This window comes from Leucoraja erinacea, chromosome 3, assembly GCF_028641065.1.
Source record: "Leucoraja erinacea ecotype New England chromosome 3, Leri_hhj_1, whole genome shotgun sequence".
Lineage (NCBI taxonomy): Eukaryota > Metazoa > Chordata > Chondrichthyes > Rajiformes > Rajidae > Leucoraja > Leucoraja erinaceus.
In genome coordinates this window covers 17,080,013-17,100,073 of record NC_073379.1, presented here as the reverse complement: position 1 = coordinate 17,100,073, position 20,061 = coordinate 17,080,013, and the positions used below count along the sequence as shown (strand labels likewise).

The window sequence follows — 20,061 nt, the reverse complement described above, 5'->3', positions numbered from 1 at the left end:
TTAAGGCAGAGATTGAATAGTTCTTGATTAGGATGGACATCATAGGTTATGAGTAGAAAGCAGGAGAATGGGGTTGAGAGGTAAAAACAGATCAGCATAGCAGAGTAAACTTGATGGGCTGAATGGCCTATCTCTGCTCTTGTGTGCAATGGGCTTATTTGCTCTGCACCTGCCCCTCAACATCCCTCACTTAAAAAAAAAAAATCTGAATTTCTCATAATCAAGTATTTAATTATTAACCTGATAAATTTATTATTTTTCACACTTGGTGCCTTGGCTTTATCTCTTAAAGGGCACTGTCAATGCTGTGCATACTTTGATGGGTGAGTCTAAGCATTGTTATAATTAACAATCTAAAACTCGGAACCCAGTCCTTAAACCGTGTAATTTCCATTTGTTCTAAATTTGTTTCCCACGCTTCAAAAGCTGTCACAATCACAGCAGCAGTTTTATAATATGCTTATAATAAGCATATTATAAAATAAGTTTTATAATATGCTTGTAATAAGTGAAAACAATAAGCTCAAATTGATAATTTACATTCATTGTGTGCAATATTTTCATTGGCCATTTGGTGGCGTAGTGGTAGTGTTACTGCCTCACGGCACCAGAGATCCGAGTTTGATCCTTACTACGGGTGCTGTCTGTACAGTTTGCCCCAAAGCTATAAGATCTTTGGTTTGCCCTGTGACTGTGTGGGTTTTCTCTGGGTGCTTCAATTTCCTCCCACGTTCCAAAGATGTGCAGGTTTGTAATATAATTGGCTTCAGTAAACCGTCCATAGAGTGCAAGACGTAAAACTGGTGCCCGGGTGATCAATAGTCAACCTGGACTCGGTGGGGCCGAAGGGCCTGATTCCACGCTGTAACTCTAAACTCTTCATGTGTACATTGTGTAATGATTCCGTAAATGCACGTGTAATTCAAGGTCACAAATGTTTAAATTCCGTAACCAAAATTGCAAACAAAATACACACAATTCTGTCTACATCTGCATTTTATTAATTTGCTCATTGCACAATATATTTAGTCACAGCCGCATAGGCCAAGGATGTTTGAGTTTTATTACATGTTGGAATAATTGCAAAGCAAACGGAAAACATGAATCTGACAAACCTCAACTTTCTCCCATGTTAGTAACAGTTTCCAGGAAAACAGGAAAAACATATTTCCCTTTGAATTATACTTTTGGATTTTGACTTAAATTTTGCTTTTGCACAAAATACTATTGTGACATTCATAAATAGCAAATCATTTGATCTCAGATGCTAGGCTTTCTCCAAGCATTTCTAAAAGCATTTTAAATAAAAGATTATTTACTTGACACAGCAGTAAAAGCAAATGGGAGGTCAAAAAATGAAGATTCAGATGGACACTCTATCTGCTTAACCTATTGGGAGGAAGCAGAATTAAAGGGATTTGAATCGTTTAGATCTATTTTTGTTCATATTTCGTGTGAAATTATTGAACAACTGCCTTTCAAACAGGTATGAAGGAAGAAAATGAACTTGCCCATCTGTGTATTTTAATTCACATATTATCCAGAGTTTCATCCTTCACTGGGAGAACGTACAATATTCACTGTTGTGAGACTCTGCAGTTCTGGGCAAGTATCCAGATCACCTGGGATTAACTGGCTACTACCTACAGTGTCAGCTAAAGGTTGGCAGTTACTTCAAACCTGTTTAACAGGCGCTTGCCTTAGCAGACAATGGGGTGACACAATGGAGCTGCTGTCTCACAGCGTGGGCCCCGGGTTCGATCCCCATCTCCGTTACTGCCCTTGCTGAGTTTGTATGTTCTCCCCGTGACCTTGTGGGGTTTATCTGGGTGCTCCGGTTTCCTTCCACATCCCAAAGATGTGTATGTATGCAGGTTGATTGCCCTCTGTGAAATTAGTCCCTTGTGTGTCGGGAGTGGACGCCAAAGTAGGATAGCATAGAACCAGTGTGTGGGCACAAAATACTGGAGTAACTCAGCGGGACAGGCAGCGTCTCTGGAGAGAAGGAATGGGTGACGTTTCGCGTCAAGACCCTTCAGTCAGAAGAAAGGGTCTCGACCCGAAACGTCACCCATTCCTTCACTCCAGAGATGCTGCCTGTCCCGCTGAGTGACTCCAGTATTTTGTGTCCACCTTCGATTTAAACCACATAGAACTAGAGTGAACTCATGATCGATAGTAGGCGTGGACTCGGTGGGCTGCAGGCCCTGATTCCATGCTGTAACTAAAATGCACAATGCAGGTCGGTGTTCTCTGAAATAAAGGTTTCTATTTATGCAACGTCTAGACCAGTGCTTCTTAAACCTATGGTGAATTAAATTATTTTTGAGGTGAATGAGTTCATTTATGTTTTTTTGCTCACGTGACAAAATAAATTATATATAAAATTATACACAAGGGAGAATGAGACGAAAATTACCAAAAAACATAATAAAATTTAGTCGAGGGTGAATGAAATTTTGTGATAAAGACTCAAGGGTGAATGACACTGAAATAGTTTAAGAAGCACTGGTCTATACCATCCTCAGTCCCATGTCCTCTTGAAGAAAATGAAGTGCTGTTTGGGAGAATCTAACATGGGGAAACTGTTAACCTGCTTATACTGTACTCCCATAAACATATTGTTAACCTAGATGCATATTGGCCAGGGCACCAGGATTAACAATGTCCACCAGAACTGGCGGACAAGGTCTTGGTTTAGTGTCTCCTCCGAAAGACAACTCCTGTGGTAGTGCTGCACCCCCTCGGGACTCTATTGGTCTGGCAGCCTAGCTATTTTTTTTTTTTTTTTGCTTTTGTCTCTGCAGAATTTAAAATGCGCATTCTTTTGACTCGTGGCAAAAATTCCAATCAACCAGCTGGAACTGACAATTGGCAGCCAGATGCCTTAAAGGTAAATTCTTCCCAAGAAATATAACTTCTGTCAAAAATTTCAATCACTTGATCTTTAAAACACCATATTTAAAAAAACAAACTAGCAATATACTTCTCTAATGCTTTTTAGCTTGAATGTATTTCACCACTTATTATAAAATATAATTAGTTAATGTTGGTGGACAAACGTATGGATCGGAAGGGTTTAGAGGGCTAGGGGTCAAATGCAGGCAAATTAGACTAGCCCAGCATCGGCAAGGTGGGCAGAAGGGCCTGTTTCAGTTCCATTTAGCTCTATGACCAGTGCAGGAGAATCATAAGACGGTCAGTCTGGATTTTTGCAGGGTAAACTTCTATCCAACGAGACCGAGACCGTCCAACAAAACTGAACAAATCTTTCATGGGTTAAAAGATTACGGGTCAGTCCGATGCTAAGTAAATAATGCAATGCCTGCCAGATACAGTTTGTACAACCCTGACGGCAGATAGCACACCTACCAACAAAAATAGCCGTGGTCAATGAAAGCAACTAAACGTTTAAGATTAAACATTCAAAGATGCAGAACCTCGCCCTGATTCTGACAACTGACACACATTGAAATGTAAAAGAGCCACAAAACTGAATGTTAAAATAAACTTGGGATTGTCCTAAATCAAATTCCCTTTCACTACTGTTCAAAACTAGGAGCAATGTGCGGCCTCTTGTAAATAGGCAATGAAGAATCGGCGAATAAAATTACACGTGTTCTGATGAAAAATTGATCTGAAACATAAATTCTGCCTTCCTCTCAATGGATTCTACGTCACTGCCTGAATATTTCCAACCTTTCATATTTGTAATTGCTGGTTCTGGTTTTATTACCAATTCTTGTTTCTCCTGTTGTTCACTTTTCCAGCATTTAGTTTGTTTCTTTATCTTTTCCCTGCATCTGCACATCCTTAAAACCTGTTGTATCTCCTTCCACCCCTCCCCAGTTCAGACCAAAGGTCACGAACTCTTGTGGTGTTAACTTTTCTGATTTTCATACTGTGTTTTACTGCCCAACCATGGGTGTGGGTGCCATCAATTATATTTAAACACCTGACGACATTCTTTGCTTCAAAAACTGCAAACAGATTTGTGAACTAGTTTCCCTTCCCATTAAGGCCAGTGACAATGTTTCAGAGAAGGGCTTCCACTTCTCCAGTCTTCACTCACTCCAACGCCATACTAATCAACATGACTGGGGACACTTCAAAAAGACCTGCAATCGGTCATCGTACATCTTCCTCTGCACATACTGTGTCAGTGACAGGAAACGTTGGTCGGTGACTGAAGGACTCAGCTTGGTGTCAACCAGCCGGCCAACGTGCAGTCCCTGAGCAACACCGCGTATGGCCTCGGAGGCACGGTGGATTGCAGATGCTGGCGTGGAAAGAAAAACACACAAAGTGCTGGAGTACCTCAGCGGGTCTGGCAGCATCGCTGGAGAACATAGGCAGCTGACATTTCGTGTTGGGACCCTTGTTCATACTGAAGAAGAGCCCCAATCCGAAACGTCACCAATCCATGTTTTCCAGACTTGCTGCCTGACCTGCTTTGTTACACCAGCACTTGGCCTTTTTTAAAACCACATATAACCAGTTCTATCCTCGTCCATTTGGAAAAACTGCCTCATCCTATCTTTTGTAGTAGCCCATGATAGGGTTCTCACTCAACTGGACATCACACAAATTGTTCCACAAATTATTGGTCCGTGTGAAATAATTAATACTAGTAGTGTACAACACGTTGTCAACCTTGTAAACAAAACAGGGATTTGTGTTTTAGTTCTCAACACTAACTTTTGTTGTTTAATTAGCTACGAACATTACTTTTAAAATGTTTCCTTAAAATTTCTGCAAAAAATACATTGAAAAATCTATATCATTTCTGTTTAAAATATCAAAAGATAATTTTCACAACATTTCCCCTTCTATTAGTTATGCAATCAGCACCAGTCATTTTAGAGACCTTGCTTTCCGTCCTCTTGTCGTTGCTCCGGTTAACACAGCACTGGCAGCTTCTTACTGAGGAAGGCATGGACATGAGGCCAGATCTTGTTGGTTTCTGTTCCCGAGAAGACCTCTAAAACACCTCTACTCCTATAAAAAGCACAAATAGCAGACTTAGAATCACAGAGACGGAAACAGACTCTTCAGCCCAACCCAATCATGACACCCAGATTGCCCATCTGAGAATAGTCCCATTTGGCCATGTTGAGCTCGTCGCCCCCCCCCCCCCCCCCTAAAACCTTCCCTATCCAAAAACTTGTCTAAAGTGTCTATTAAATATTGTAATTGTATCCACTTTCACCACCACATCTGGCAGCTCGTTCCATATATGCGCCTTCCTCCGTTTTAAAATTAGTTGCCCCTCGTGTCCCTTTTAAATCTTTCCTTGCTCACTTCAAACCTGATGTATGTCCTCTGGTTTTTGATTCCACTGTGCATGTGTGCATTCACCCCATTGATTTTATAAACCTTTATCGGGTCACCCCTCAGCCTCCGACATTCCTAGGAATAAAGTCATATAGTCATACCTCATAGTCATATGGTCCAACTGGCCCATGATGTGCTTCTAAGCTAGTCCCTAACCCTAATGCACTTGACCAATATCTCCAAACCATTCCTATCCATGTAGCTGTCCAAATTTAAGCACCTGCCCCAACCACTTCCTCTGGCAGCTTGTTCCATACACAACCACGCTGTGTGAAGACATACTTGTACTCTTAGATGCCTCTGCTCTACACCACTCCCCAAGGCCCTACCGTTTACTGTGGAAGTGCTTCCCTGGTTTCACTTCCCAAATGCAACACCCGGCAATGATACCTGACACCTTCTCATCCAAATGTTGATTTAGATGACAAACACCAATAGTCCCAGCCTGAGGCACCAGTAGCCGCAGGCCTTCAGTCTGAAAAACACCTTCCACCACCACCGCCCTCTAGTTTCCCACCATTAAAGCCCATTCTGAATGCAGTATCCCCCCCCCACCACGCACCGCAATCATTCTGAAGAAGGGACCCGACCTGAAACATCACCTGTCTATGTGCTGCACAGATGCTGCCTGACCTGCTGTGTCAAGACCTGGTGTTGTTCCTGTATCCAGATAGCTAGATCTCCCTGCATCCCGTGCGATCTCCCCTTCCAGTGCAGCCTACCAATTTATCAAAGGCTTGCTGAAGTCCATACAGACCACAATTTGGTAATTTTAATGACAGATTTATTTAATTACATGAATTTAAACTTCCCCGTTGTCTTAGGCGGTATCATAGAATCATAGAAAATAGGTGCAGGAGGAGGCCATTCGGCCCGTCGACTCAGCACCGCCATTCATTGTGATCATGGCTGATCGTCCCCAATCAATAAGCCGTGCCTGCCTTCTCCCCATATCCCTTGATTCCACTAGCCCCTAGAGCTCTATCTAACTCTCTCTTAAATCCATCCAGTGACTTGGCCTCCACTGCCCTCTGTGGCAGGGAATTCCATAAATTCACAACTCTCTGGGTGAAAATGTTTTTTCTCAAATCAGTCTTAAATGGCCTCCACCTTAGTTTAGTTTATAGATACAGCGTGGTAACAGGCCCTTCAGTCCTCACTGACCAACGATCACCAGTACACCACTTCTAGCCTACATGCTAGGGGCAATTTGCAGAAGCCAACTAACCGACAAAGAAGAAGGATTTCGACCTGAAACGTTGCCTATTTCATTTGCTCTATAGATGCTGCCTCACCCGCTGAGTTCTCCAGCATTTCTGTCTACCTTTGTTAACCAACAAACCTGCATGTCTGTGGAGTGTGGGAGGAAACTGGAGCATCCAGGGAAAGCCCACATGGTCAATGGGAGAATGTGCAAACTGCGTACAGACAGCGCCCGAGGTCAAGAATGAACCGGGGTCTCTGGCGCTGTCGCAGCAGCTCGAATGCTGCTCATCACTTGTCATGCGCAAAATTTGGTCGCAACACCACCCGGACAATCTGACCCAAAATCTTTTTGTCGAATATGTTGATTCCATATAAAACCAAAATTCAATAAATAAAATTTGCCATCACCAACAGTTAAGCACTGCTGTTTCTTCACTCACCGATAGTATTCCAGAACCGGATGGGTTAATTCTTCATAGGCCTGGAGTCTTAATGTCACCGTCTCTGGCTTGTCGTCGTCACGCTGAACCAGAGGTTCTCCTGTGAGATCATCAATCCCCTTGGTTCAGATCAATTCAGAGAATAAAATCAGTGAAGGAAACTGGGTTTCATCAACACCCCCACCTCCACCCCACCCTACCATAATTCCATAGAGATGCTCATGGACAGGACAGGTTTTGGAGTGATGTGGACCAAATACTGGCAGGTGGGACTAGTGTAGCTGGGACATGCTGTCCAGTGTGGGCAAGTTGGGCCGAAGGGCCTGTTTCCTCACTGTATCACTCTGCCATTCAAACATGGCTGATCTATTTTTCCCTCAACCCGATGCCTTTGCCCCATAACCTTTGAGGTCCCTACCAATCAAGAACCTATCAATCTCACTTACAAATACCCAATGACGTGGCCTCCACAGCCACAGATTCACCACCCTCTGGCTGCAGCAAATGCTCCTGATCTTCACTAGAGGTACGTCCTTGTATTCTGAGCCCACTGGTTCTACACTTCTCTCATTCTGGAAGCATCATTTCTACGTCCACTCAATCCGAGTTTTATTTTTAAACTGTAAATTAGAGGGATTAAAAACAAAACAATACCACACTTCCAAGTAAATACATTTAAGTAACTATTTTGCAAACATGACAACAGTCTTAATGACAAGGTTCTGGAAGGGAAACAAGCCTCCGTGGGTGTATTTTAAGTTTTTAAATGCGATTTTAAACCCCGACACCTCTACTCCCTTTTTTTTTGTTTTTTATCAAAATATTTATTCAATTATTAAAAAATAATATTTACGCTACAATAAAACAAGCCAGAACCCACCACCATAAATACAATACAAACATATATCCATAATAAACTATTATACAATTATGATACAATCCTTATTGAGGATACATTCAACACCCTGCGGAGCCCAGCGGTCCCGGAACTTCCTCAGGGTGCCCACAACCTCTACTCCCTTAGTAGGTTTATGGAGTTGTCCCACTTAGGCGATTTATTGGGCGACTAGAAGCGACTGCCACAAAATCTTCAACATGTTGAAAGTTTTTCGGCGACTAGCAACAATTTTTGCTGTTGTAGGTTGTCGTAAGTGTTGTCATAGGTTGTCACCAGGTGTCGTAGGTGAATTCCATCAAAAATGAGTCTCTGGCAGTCGGCCAAAGAGTTGCCTAATTGGGACGGGCCCATTAGTAAGTTCGGCATGTCCCCAACAACCCTCACCAACTTCTCAAGCATTTTATCAGGATGCATCACAGCTTGGTTGGGGAACAGCTCCATCCAAGACCGCAAGAAATTGCAGAAAATCGTGGACGCAGCCCAGACCATCACACAAACCAACCTCCCTTCCACTGACTCCATTTACACCTCACTCTGCTTCGGCAAGGCCAGCGGCATAAACAAGGACGAGTTGTACCACAGTCACTCTGTCACTATGTTCGCCCCTCCCATCGGGCTAAAGGTATAGAAGTGCAAAAACTAGAGAGCGGTCCTGATCTACTATCTACTTCATTAGAGAACCTCGGACTAACTCTGATCAGACTTCACTGACTTATCTTGCACTCATTATCATTCACGTAAATCCATCTATCATGTATCTGTGCACTGTAGATGGCTCGGTTGTAATCATGTATTGTCTTTCCGCTGACTGGTTAGCACGCGACAAAAAGCTTTCCACTGTACCTCGGTACACGTGACAATAAACTAAACTCAAGGCTGATGAAGCCATTAATGTGGGATACTCAACTGCCACTGTGGGCGGATTGAAGTTCGTGTTGTAAACCCTCCCGCTGCCAGGGTGGATCCAGCGGGATGTCAGGCGCTCTTTGATGGTCTCAAAGGGAACGTTCAATTTAATGACGGTGTCCAGTTGGTAAATTTTGTGCAGTTCTTCTGCCTGCGGGACAGTTCTGGGGAACCCTGGTAAACAATGGCAAGAAGCAAACAATGTAGTGAATGGCGATAAACTTTTTTCGAAGCAACATCAAAGGCTTTCCTTCATAATGTTGTTTAACGAAGTTTAATTTCTAAAAATCAAACAAACAAAGCTAGCTGTCGTGAGCTAAGGATGTTGCATGAGACATGTGTGAATGTAGTTGGTTAATGTACATACGGGCACAAAGGGCTGGAGTAACTCAGCAGGTCAGGCAGCATCTATGGATCAGTGACCTTTCAGGTAGAGAAGGGTCTTGACCCAAACAGTCGTCTATCCATGTTCTCCAGAGAAACTGCTTGACCTGCTGAATTACTCAAGCATTTGTGTTCTTTTGAGTGAATGTTACCTCTTTTATGGGTGGCACAGCGGTAGAGTTGCTGCCCAACAGCACTTGCAGTGCCAGACGTCCGGATATGACTCCGACTACGGGTGCTGTCAGTACGGAGTTTGTACGTTCTCCCCGTGCCAGCGTGGGTTTTCTCCGAGATCTTTGGTTTCTTCCCGCACTCCAAAGAAGTCCAGGTTTGTAGGTTAATTGGCTTGGGTTTGTATACTTGGTATAAAGGGCCAGTCCCACTTGGAGATTTTTACAGCATATCAGTGTCGCCAAAAGACTTTGAACATTTCAAAATCCAGTGGCGCCAAAGAAAATGTTGCGACACTTGAAAAAACACCACGCGTTGCACGTCATCACGCAGCGTCACGGTGGCATCACTCCGCAAATTTTTTGGTGACCAGATACGTCAGTCAATGATGCCAGCAGTCGGCGAAAAAATCGCCAAGTGGGACAGGCCCTTAAGGATAAATTGTCCCCAGTGTGTGTCGAATTGTGTTAATGTGCGGGGATCGCTGGTCGGTGTGGACTCGGTGGGTAGATGGGCCTGTTTTTACGCTGTGTCTCTAAACTAAAACTACATGCTCCACATTAGCAAGAAAATTATCAGTGAGAAATTGTTCATTACTATCTATCATATTAATTTGTAGAAGTTAATTTAACAAGTCCTTCTGTGTTCACACATAAAAGCAAAAGATTGCAAAAGCAAAAGAAGGGTCTCGACCCGAGACGTCACCTGTTTCTTTTCTCCAGAGATGCTATCTGACTCGCTGAATTACTCCAGCTTTTTGCGTCTATGAAGATTAGTTTTATGAGGCCACAGGGAGCATTAAGTGTTAATCACAAGTCTTTGATTAACAATTCCCCTCACGGTACCTCATGCTACTAGAAACAGTTTCACCTTATTTATCTCCACTCTGACTGGTCCTGCGTCTATCACTAACAATGACCCCCATTTAAAATGAAAGTATTCCATCTTTATTTAAAACGCAAATTAAAGACTAAATTTGTTTGTGAATAAGCCACGTGTCAAGATTCAAAATAATTTGTATTCAAGCTGAACAAAAATAAATGATAAAACAGAAGGACGTTACATTGACATCTACACGTTAATATGATTGAAAGCGATGATCAGTTATGCACAGATAGTTTTCTTGCTAGTGTGGAGCAACATTCACACAAAAGGGCACAAAGTGCTGGAGTAATTCAGCAGGTCCGACAGCATCTCTGAAAAACATGGGTAGGTGATGGTTTGGGTCAAGACCCTACTCGGCCTGAAAGGTCACAGATGCTGCCTGATCTGCTAAGTTACTCCAGTACTTTGTGCCCTTTGTACATAAACCAACTACATTATAGACAATAGATGCAGGAGTAGGCCATTCAGCCCTTCACTGTCATCTGTGATCACTGAAATTCGGAACTGTAATGTGTATTGTAACTGTAATTTTTAACATTTTTTTAAAAACATTTTTAATATAATCTTTAAACATCTCCTTCACCATTTTGCCTTTATAGATATGTATATAGCGCCGCAGAATTGTGCACCTATCCCCCCCCCTTTTGTTTTTGTTTTCTGTTTCTTGTTTTTTGTACTAAATTATATGTATGCACTGAGTACGAGCAGCTTTTAATTTCATTGTACATGTATAGTGACAATAAATGGCATAATAATAATAATAATAATATCATGGCTGATCATCCACAATTAGTACCCCGTTCCTGCCTTCTCCCCATATTCCCTGACTCCGCTATCTTTAAGAGCTCTATCTAACTCTCTCTTGAAAGCATCCAGAGACAGCTTCCACTACCTTCTGAGGCAGAGAATTCTACAGATTCACAACTCTCTGTTTCCTCATCTCCGTTCTAAATGGTTTACTCCTTATTCTTAAACTGTGGCCCCTGGTTCTGGACCCCACAACTTCGGGAACATGTTTCCTGCCTCTAGCGTGGCCAAGCCCTTAATAATCTTACATGTTTCAATAAGAATGCCTCTCATCCTTCTAAACTCCAGAGTGTACATGCCCAACTGCTCCATTCTATCAACATATGACAGTCCCGCCATCCCGGGAATTAACCTCGTGAACCTGCGCTGCACTCCCTCAATAGCTGGAATGTGCTTCCTCACATTTGGAGACCAAAACTGCACACAATACATTCCACACAAGCCTCAGACAACATCATTAACGCACAACACCGAGCAGGCAGCAGGTTGGACTATTTGGTACATTGTAGGTGCCAGGCACGTGGCAACACTTGTGTACTGCCGAGCTTGTCTACAAAACAAAGCATTTCACAGTACCTAGGTGCATGTGACAATAAGGATCATTCATTCATTCGTTGTCGTAAGCTGGGAGCTGCCAGCACTCCAAGTCTTATCTCTCACAAGCTAGCTGGCTTTACCAAACCAAGCTAAGTAAATAAGGGGTTATCTTTAAGGTGTGAATTTGCTGTGTTGTATCATGATCTACCTACATGTAAACTTGACCTCTGTACGTACAGATTATCCCAATTAAACAGCCATGATATCTTGCCTTGACTGCAAGAATTCAAACATCAAGATAAGGCATTACACTTGTGTTACACTGATACAAATTGGTGAGTCACTTCCGAGCAAAGATCATAGAGCGCTCTAGTATTGGTTCCGAGCACCATACTTTGGTGCATTGTTAGTGCCCAGTCAGAGGTCCGTTAGTGCCTTACCATCCAGCAGCCAGCTGTACTGATCTATATTCTTTAGTTCTTGCAGTACTAGCCGAGTGATTACATTATCGGGCACCAGTTTCCCTTTGTCAATAAACGACTTGGCGAGCGATCCAACCTCTGCAACACAGGGAACACCGTATTACTATTGTTACGGACAAGTGTAAGGTCCAATTTAACCACCTTGACTCTCAGAGATGCTGTCTTATGATAAGAGTGTGTAGGAAGGAACTGCAGATGCTGGTTCTACACCGAAGACAGACACAAAATGCTGGAGCAACTCAGCGGGACTTAAGTGTCGCCCTGCAGGTGATGTCTATTACGTTCAGCAAAAAACAAAATTGGCCGAAGGGCCCATTCCTGTACTGTTCTGTGTTCCACGTGATTCTGCAGCAAGTTTACTCCATGGTAAATTTGGTTACGAAATCAACCACACACGATGAGTCATCGTTTCTCTGACTCTCAGTCTGAAGAAGGGTCTCGACCCAAAAATGTCACCTATTCCTTCTCTCTATAGATGCTGCCTGCCCCGCTGAGTTACTGCAGCATTTTGTGTCACCCTTGCTGTATGGCATGGTCACCGCACGGAATTGGTGAGGGGTTTTAGGGTGGGGAGAGAGAAGCAAACGTCACGTAAGGCCCAAGCATTGGCACCGCAACACTGACAGGAGGTGCCCCAACCTGCCCAAAGTGAAACAATTACTCATCTTGTGTAGGAAGGCACTGCAGATGCTGGTTTACACCGAAGATAGACACAAAATGCTGGAGTAACTTCGGCAACCCTCGGTATCAATCATTGACGTATCAGGTCACAGAAAAAGATGCGGCGTGAGGACGTATTGACGCACGGTGTTTCCTCAAGTGTCGCAACTTTTTTTTTGTCGCAGATGGATTTTGAAATGTTCAAAATCTTTCGGCGACACTGATTCATCAGACAATGACTCCAACAGTTGTCGGAAAAATCACCAAGTGGGACAGGCCCGTGAGAGTCTGAGAAACTATTATTCACCGTGTGTGGTTGATTCTGTCATGAAATTTCACTTTTCTTCACAAACTGGGTGCATTTTTGAGTAAAATTCAAAAGAGCCCTGAGCAAGACATTAAAAATAATCCACTCAGTCGCAGCACAGTTCAACATGGTTCATAGCTGCTGAACTTTGGTCATGTTTAATTTATTAATGGTTGTAAAATTCACATTAGCTTATCTAACCTGTAAACCTGGATAAAGAAAAAGATACAAAGAGCCTTGGTGTTATACAGCATGGAAAACAGACCCTTCAGCCCAACTTGCCCATACTGACTAAGATGCACCATCTACACTTGTCCCACCTGCCCGAGTTTGCTCCACATCTGTCTGAACCTGTATTAAGTGCTGGAGTGACACAGTGGGTCAGGCAGCATTTCTAGAGAACATGGATAGGTGACCTTTCGGGTCAGGATCCTTCTTCAGACTATACGAACAAAAAGACGCAAAGTGCTGGAGTGACTCACCGGTCAGGCAGCATCTCTGTAGAACATAAATAGGTGACATTTCGAGTCGAGACCCTTCTTCAGACACACAGGACTCACAAATGTGGATAAAGTGCTGGCCAAGTGCATAACTTCACCAGTTTATATGTCACGGAGGCCATCAACCCATATTTTCCATAATTCCTCACGTCATAGATGGCGATCGTTCAGCCCAATGTTCCGCTGGCTCAGGGAACAATCCCATTCTCCCACTGTAAGCTATTCACATTCTCATCAATCCCTCCCAGATTGGACCATCCACCTAAACAACAGAGGCAATTTAGAGCAGCCATCTGATCCACCAAACTAAAGATAAAGACACAAAAAGCTGGAGTAACTCGGCGGGTCAGGCAGCATCTCTGGAGAAAAGCAATCGGTGACATTTCGGGTTGAGACCCTTCTACAGACTGAGAGTCGGGGAGAGGGAGACGTCTCCCTTTTGACAATGGAGGAGGCCCAGGGCAGAAAGGACAGTGTGGGAATGGGAGGGGGAGTTAAAGTGTTTAGCAACCGGGAGTCCAGGCAGATTCAGGCGGACTGAGCGGAGGGGCTCAGCGAAACGATCGCCGAGCATACTTTATTGCCTCTCGAAGCACCCCAGCTACTACTGTTCATGACATGACAGGTCCAAGGTTCAGCAAACAAGTGATAAAGTATCATGGTTCCAGTTCAACAATAGGCTTTACCTTGTGAATTAACAGCCAACATTAGATAAGGATTAGACAGTAGAAAATGTCCGACCAAGCTTTTTCCCTCACAGTTAGCAGACAATTCTGCAATTGTTGATATGGGAATAATTGATCACATTGTCGATTTTTATAGTCTTTTGGCTTTAGAGCAACAGTCCACCGAGACCGTTCTGACCAACGATCACCCCGCACCTTAACGCTATCCGGCAGACTAGGGACAATTTACAATTTACAGAAGCCAATTAACCTTTAAACCTGAGAGACACATAATGCTCCAGTAACTCAGCGGAACAGGCAGCGTCTCTGGAGAGAAAGAATGGGTGACGTTTCAGGTCGAGACCATTCTTCAGACCCAACCTGAAACGTCACCCATTCCTTCTCTCCAGAGATGCTGCCTGACCCGCTGAGTTGCTCCAGCATTTTGTGTCTATCTTTGGTTTAAACCAACATCTGCATTTCCTTCCAACAGTTAAACTAGTCGGACGACTAGGGTGGGGGTGGTACTGATATTCTATTCCAAAAAAACATAGATTTCAAATGGTATTAATCTAAATAATAGGCGTTGTCCTACGCTATCAAAGTGAACTCATTTCAACAGCACTTCATTTGGACAGCACAGTGGCGCGGTGGTAGAGTTGCTGCCTTACAGTGCCGAGGACCTGGGTTTGAACCTGACAATGAGCTCAGTCCATGTGGAATTTGTACTTTCTTCCTGTCATCTCGTGGATTTTCTCCGGGTGCTCCGATTTCTTCCTACATCCCAAAGACGTAGAGATTTGCAGGTTAATGAGCTGGTAAATTGTTACTGGCGTGTAGGATAGAACTGGATTAACGGGTGATCAGTTGTCTGTGGCCCGAAGGGCTCGTTTCCACGCTGTATCTCTAAACTGGCTTTCTGTGCCATGCTTCAGAATGTCACAAGATTACTCTGCAAATTAAAGCTCATTACTCAGCATTTCAGTTCAGCCAGCTGCAAGATCAGCAAATTAAATGCAGCCTCAATATAGAGACACGAGACACTGCAGCTGCCGGGAGTTAGGCCAAATTAAACAAAATGCTGAAGGAACGCAGCAGGTCCGGATCAGGCAACGTCTGTGGACGGAAATATACAAACAACGTTTCCAGTTGGGTCCCGTTATAATAATGATTTAAAGATCCAAAGTAGGGTCCCGACCCGAAACGTCATCTATTCAAATGTTCTCCAGAGATGCTGCCTCACCCGCTAAATCACTCCAGCACTTTGTGTCCTTTTCAGGACCTTATTTACTTTAGTTTACATATCCAGCGCAGAAACAGCCCACCGAGTCCACGTCGACCAATTAGTTCCATCCTACACACTCGGGTCAATTTACAGAAGCCAATTAACTGGCAAACCCGCATGTCTTTGGAGTGTGGGTTAAACCGGAGCACACGGCGGAAACCCACGTGGCCCCAGGGAGAACGTGCAAACTCTGTACAGACAGCACCCGAGGTCAGGATTGAACCCGGGTCTCTGGTGCTCTAAGGCAGCAACTCCACCGATGCACCACCGTGCCGCCCAAAGATCTAAACATATAGTGTATAAACCCAACACAATTCACATCAACTGAACGGGGACACACACTGTATGCCCAAAAAAGGTTATGTTTTACTGAACTTTTCAATACTACGCTGATACGGCAATTTTATTGTTCTAGATACAAGGACCTACTGTTCAGCCAGTTTATGCCTTTCCCTTACCAGAACTGCTGTGCATGCAAAACAGGCCGCAAAGAAGCTGTGCAAAAAATACTCAAGCAACCCGATCTTTCACGTGGCAATAAACCTCCCAACCACCTATTACAGAGGTTGCAATTAAACATGTACACATTACCTCCTTCTCAAAGATACTAATTATTGCTATTCATTATAAATATAACCCTTCATGCTTTAAGAAAGAACTGCAGATGCTGGAAAAATCGAAGGTAGTCAAAAATGCTGGAGAAACTCAGCGGGTGAGGCAGCATCTATGGAGCGAAGGAATAGGCGACGTTTCAGGTCGAGACCCTTCTTCAGCCGTCACCCTTCGTGCTTTCATCAGTCTTAACTGAAGTGAAGAGCAAGGCTGACACAAATTCTGGGCATCAGGTTATAGGAAAAATATTGTCAAGCTTAAAAAGGTTCAAAGAAGATTTACGAGGATGTTGACAGGAATAGAGCGTCTGAACTAGAGGCAGAGGCTGAGTAGGCTGGGACTCTATTCCTTGGAGTGCAGGAGGATGATGGGTGATCTTATTGAGGTGTATAAAATCATGAGAGGAATAGATCAAGTAGATGCACAGAATCTTTTGCCCAGAGTAAGGGAATCAAGGACCAGAGGACATAGGTTCAAGGTGAAGGGGAAAAGATTTAATAGGAATCTGAGGGGTAACTTTTTCACACAAAGGGTAGTGGGTGTATGGAACGAGCTGCCAGAGGAGGTAGTTGAGGCAGGGACTATCCCAATGTTTGAGAAACAGATGTCCAGGTATGAGATGAGATATGCCATTTATTGTCACTATACATGTACAATGAAATTAAAAGCTGCTCGTACTCAGTGCATACATATAATTTAGTACAAAAAACAAGAAACAGAAAAACAAAAACAGAAGGGAGAGGGGGGGGGGGGGGGATAGGTGCACAATTCTGCGGCGCTACATTCATATATACATATATACAGATGGAAGTCCGGGTGTTGGGCTGTGAAGTCAGTGCATGTGTGAATTTGAATTAAGAGTAGTTATAATTTTCGGAAAGCAACTATTCCTGAGTCTATTTGTCCTGGATTTGATGCACCTATAGCACCTTCCAGAGGGCAGCAGGTCGAACAGTCCAAACGCAGGATGGGAGCTGTCTTTGATGATATTCTTTGCCCTGCTAAGGCAGCGGGAGGTGTAGATATCCATCAGGGAGGGGAGAGGGCAACCAATGATCTTCTGCGCTGTCCTAGTTACCCTCTGAAGCCTCTCCCTGTCTGCCATGGTGCAGCTGCCATACCATGCTGTAATGCAGTATGTCAGCAGGCTCTCGATGGACGAGCGGTAGAAGGTCAGCAGCAGGTTAGAGTCCAGGTTGTGCTTCTTGAGGACCCTCAGGAAGTGCAGCCGCTGCTGAGCCTTCTTGATGACCGCTGTCGTGTTGTCCGTCCAGGAGATATCAGCAGCGATATGGACGCCGAGAAACCGGAAGGTACATGGATAGGACAAGTTTGGAGGGATATGGACCGAACACACACAGGAGGGACTAGTGTAGTTGTGACATGTTGGCTGGTGTGGGCAGGTTGGGCCGAAGCTGGAGTAAAGCTGGAAGGAATGGGTGACTTTTCAGGTCGAGACCCTTCTTCATACCCGAAACGTCACCCATTCCTTCTCTCCAGAGATGCTGCCTGTCCCGCTGAGTTACTCCAGCATTTTTGATTACCTTCGAATTTTCCAGCATCTGCAGTTCTTTCTTACACATTTAAACGAGTGGGGGTTGGACTGATATTCTATCCGGCGAGGGTAAGGTCTGATCAGTTTCCATGAAAATGGTGAACTTGCAATTATTTGGCACCTTTCGTAACTTCACCACAATCAAAGTGCTTTGTTACCAGTGAGGTACTTCTGGTATTCAACATCTATTTCTGGTAATCAATCACTAATGTTAAACACTAAGGGCAGACAATGTGCAGAAACACACTGCAGATAGACAATGCATTTTGTCGGCCTTGGTGAAGATTAACTACTGCAACTTGAGGCTCCCCATAACAACAACAAAAACTCCACTGTTCGGTTTTGTGCGCGAACCGGGAGTCTCTCCACTTTAGAAATATACTCGGGTCTCCTCAGTGGATGTTGAGGCTACACTGTTCGGATTCAAAGGCCACAGTATAAACAACGCGGGGAGAAGTTGACACCATGAATAGATTAGATAACGAGGCCAATACACAAAGCGCCTGGGGGGACTCGGCAGGTCGGGCAAGATGAGTGGAGGGGGATGCACTGGCGGGCGTCTAAAGTCGGGACCCTTCATCAGCCTGAGCCGGAGCGACCTTCTGAGTGCCTCCAGCAGGTTGGCGTTGGTGTTTTGTTTTGCTCTCTGGCTCCGTCGTCTCCAGATGAGGCCAGACCACCGCTAACTGCTGAAGTTGTTCAGTGCACGGAATCCGTTTCCGCGCATTGTGAGACCTGTCCACTCAGCCCGGCAGCGAGACGGTGCGGGCTCGGGGTTGGATGGAGCGGGGTAGGGTTAGATGTAAGCTCAGACGGAGCCCGGAGCTGGGGGATCCTGAGGGATGAGCGGGGATAGAGACCCGGGGGTAGGAGATAGAGCCCGAGGGTGGTGGAGATAGATCCGGGGGTAGATAGGTGTGGAATGAAAGCCGGGGATTAGGGGGTGAGAGGCGGCGGGGGATGGAATAGAGCCCAGAGGAAGGAGGGTGGACAGATATGCTACTCTTCCCTCCCTTTCCCACCACCTCCCTCCACCCCCTCCTCCATCTCACCCCTTCCCACACTCTCACCTCCAATCATACCCTCCCACCCTCACCATCACATCCCACTTCTCTTTCCACCCCATCCATCCCCTTCCCCACCCCCCTCTTCCATCCATTCCCCCCCTCCCTCCCCTTCCCCCTTCCCCCTCCCCCTCCCCCCATTCCCCCCCCCCCCCTCCCCCCCCCCCCCCCCTCCCCACCCCCTCCCCCCCCCCCCCCCCCCCCACCCCCCCCCACCCCCCCCCCTCCCCCCCCTCCCCCCCCTCCCCCCCCCCCCCCTCCCCACCACCCCCCCCCCCCTCCCCACCTCTCTCCCCCACCTCCCCCACCCCCCCCCCCCCCCCCCCCCCGCTACCTGTGTGGCCGCGGATATTGGTGCGCAGCACCTCCCCGCTGGAGAGCTGCTTCAGCCCGAAACTCTTGGCAATGCGCTCCGACACTGTTCCCTTTCCAGAGCCGGGAGGGCCCATGATGAGCGCACGGAAGAGCGGGCGGCTCGCCATGGCTGGGGCTGAGCTGCGGCTGCTCCCTGGCCCGGCGCCAGCCTCTCTCAGCCCGGCAGAAGCAGTAGCCCCACCGCCGCCGCCGCCGCCGCCCGGGACGCGTGGACTTCGCACCCTGCAGGAGCCGGCATCGGCTCCGCAACGCAGGAAGTGACAGTGAAGCGGGGAGGAGGGATCGCGGGGCGTGAATGCAGCGGGATGCGCTGTGCAGCGGTGCGAGATAGCCGTGCGAGGAATCTGCAATCGCTGCCGGAGGATCATGCAGCCCACAAACCCGTGCAGGGATTAGGCAGTGCTGCAGGGGATCGGACACTAAGTACATGGATTATGCAGGGCGACAATGTGTAGCTGAGAAGCAACGCATGGATTGTGTAAACGGAGAAACGGTGCAAGAAATGTGCAGTGCGATAGGGGAGCCATGCAGGGGTTGTGCAGTGCGGCAAGGATAGTATTGCAGGGATTGTACAGAAGGGAAGCAGTTCCAGCATTGCGCATTGCTGCAAGTATTGCATAAATTGTACAGCCAATGCAAGAAATGAGCAGACCAACGGGGAAACAACACTGCATATTGTGCGGCACAGCGGGGAAGAAATGCAGGGAATGTCCAGTGCAATAGCAGGGAAAGCTGTGCATGGATTGTGCAGCGGAGAAACAGTGCACAAAGTGTGCAATGTAACAGGGGAGTAATGCAGGGTCAATGGAGTGCAGCAGGGAAGCAATGCAAGGTTTGTGCAATGCAGCAAGGAGAGTATTGCAGGGATCATGCAGTGCATGTTATTATGCAGGAGGGAAGCAGTGCCAGCATTGTGCAGTGCTGCAAGCAGTGCATAAATTGTACATCCAGTGCAATAAATGAGCAGACCAACTGGGGAAACAATGCA

General features: G+C 45.6%; 1 protein-coding gene across 1 annotated transcript; it reads right to left on the bottom strand.

The window, feature by feature from the left end:
- Positions 1–978: 978 nt before the first annotated feature.
- Positions 979–19,362, bottom strand: ak3 (adenylate kinase 3). Its single transcript, XM_055632216.1, has 5 exons — positions 19,033–19,362; positions 12,009–12,128; positions 8,786–8,958; positions 6,981–7,099; positions 979–4,998 (listed from the first exon to the last, which is right to left on the bottom strand). The coding sequence occupies exons 1-5, from the start codon at positions 19,178–19,180 to the stop codon at positions 4,899–4,901; spliced, it is 660 nt and encodes a 219-aa protein (XP_055488191.1). The 5' UTR covers positions 19,181–19,362; the 3' UTR covers positions 979–4,898.
- Positions 19,363–20,061: the final 699 nt, after the last annotated feature.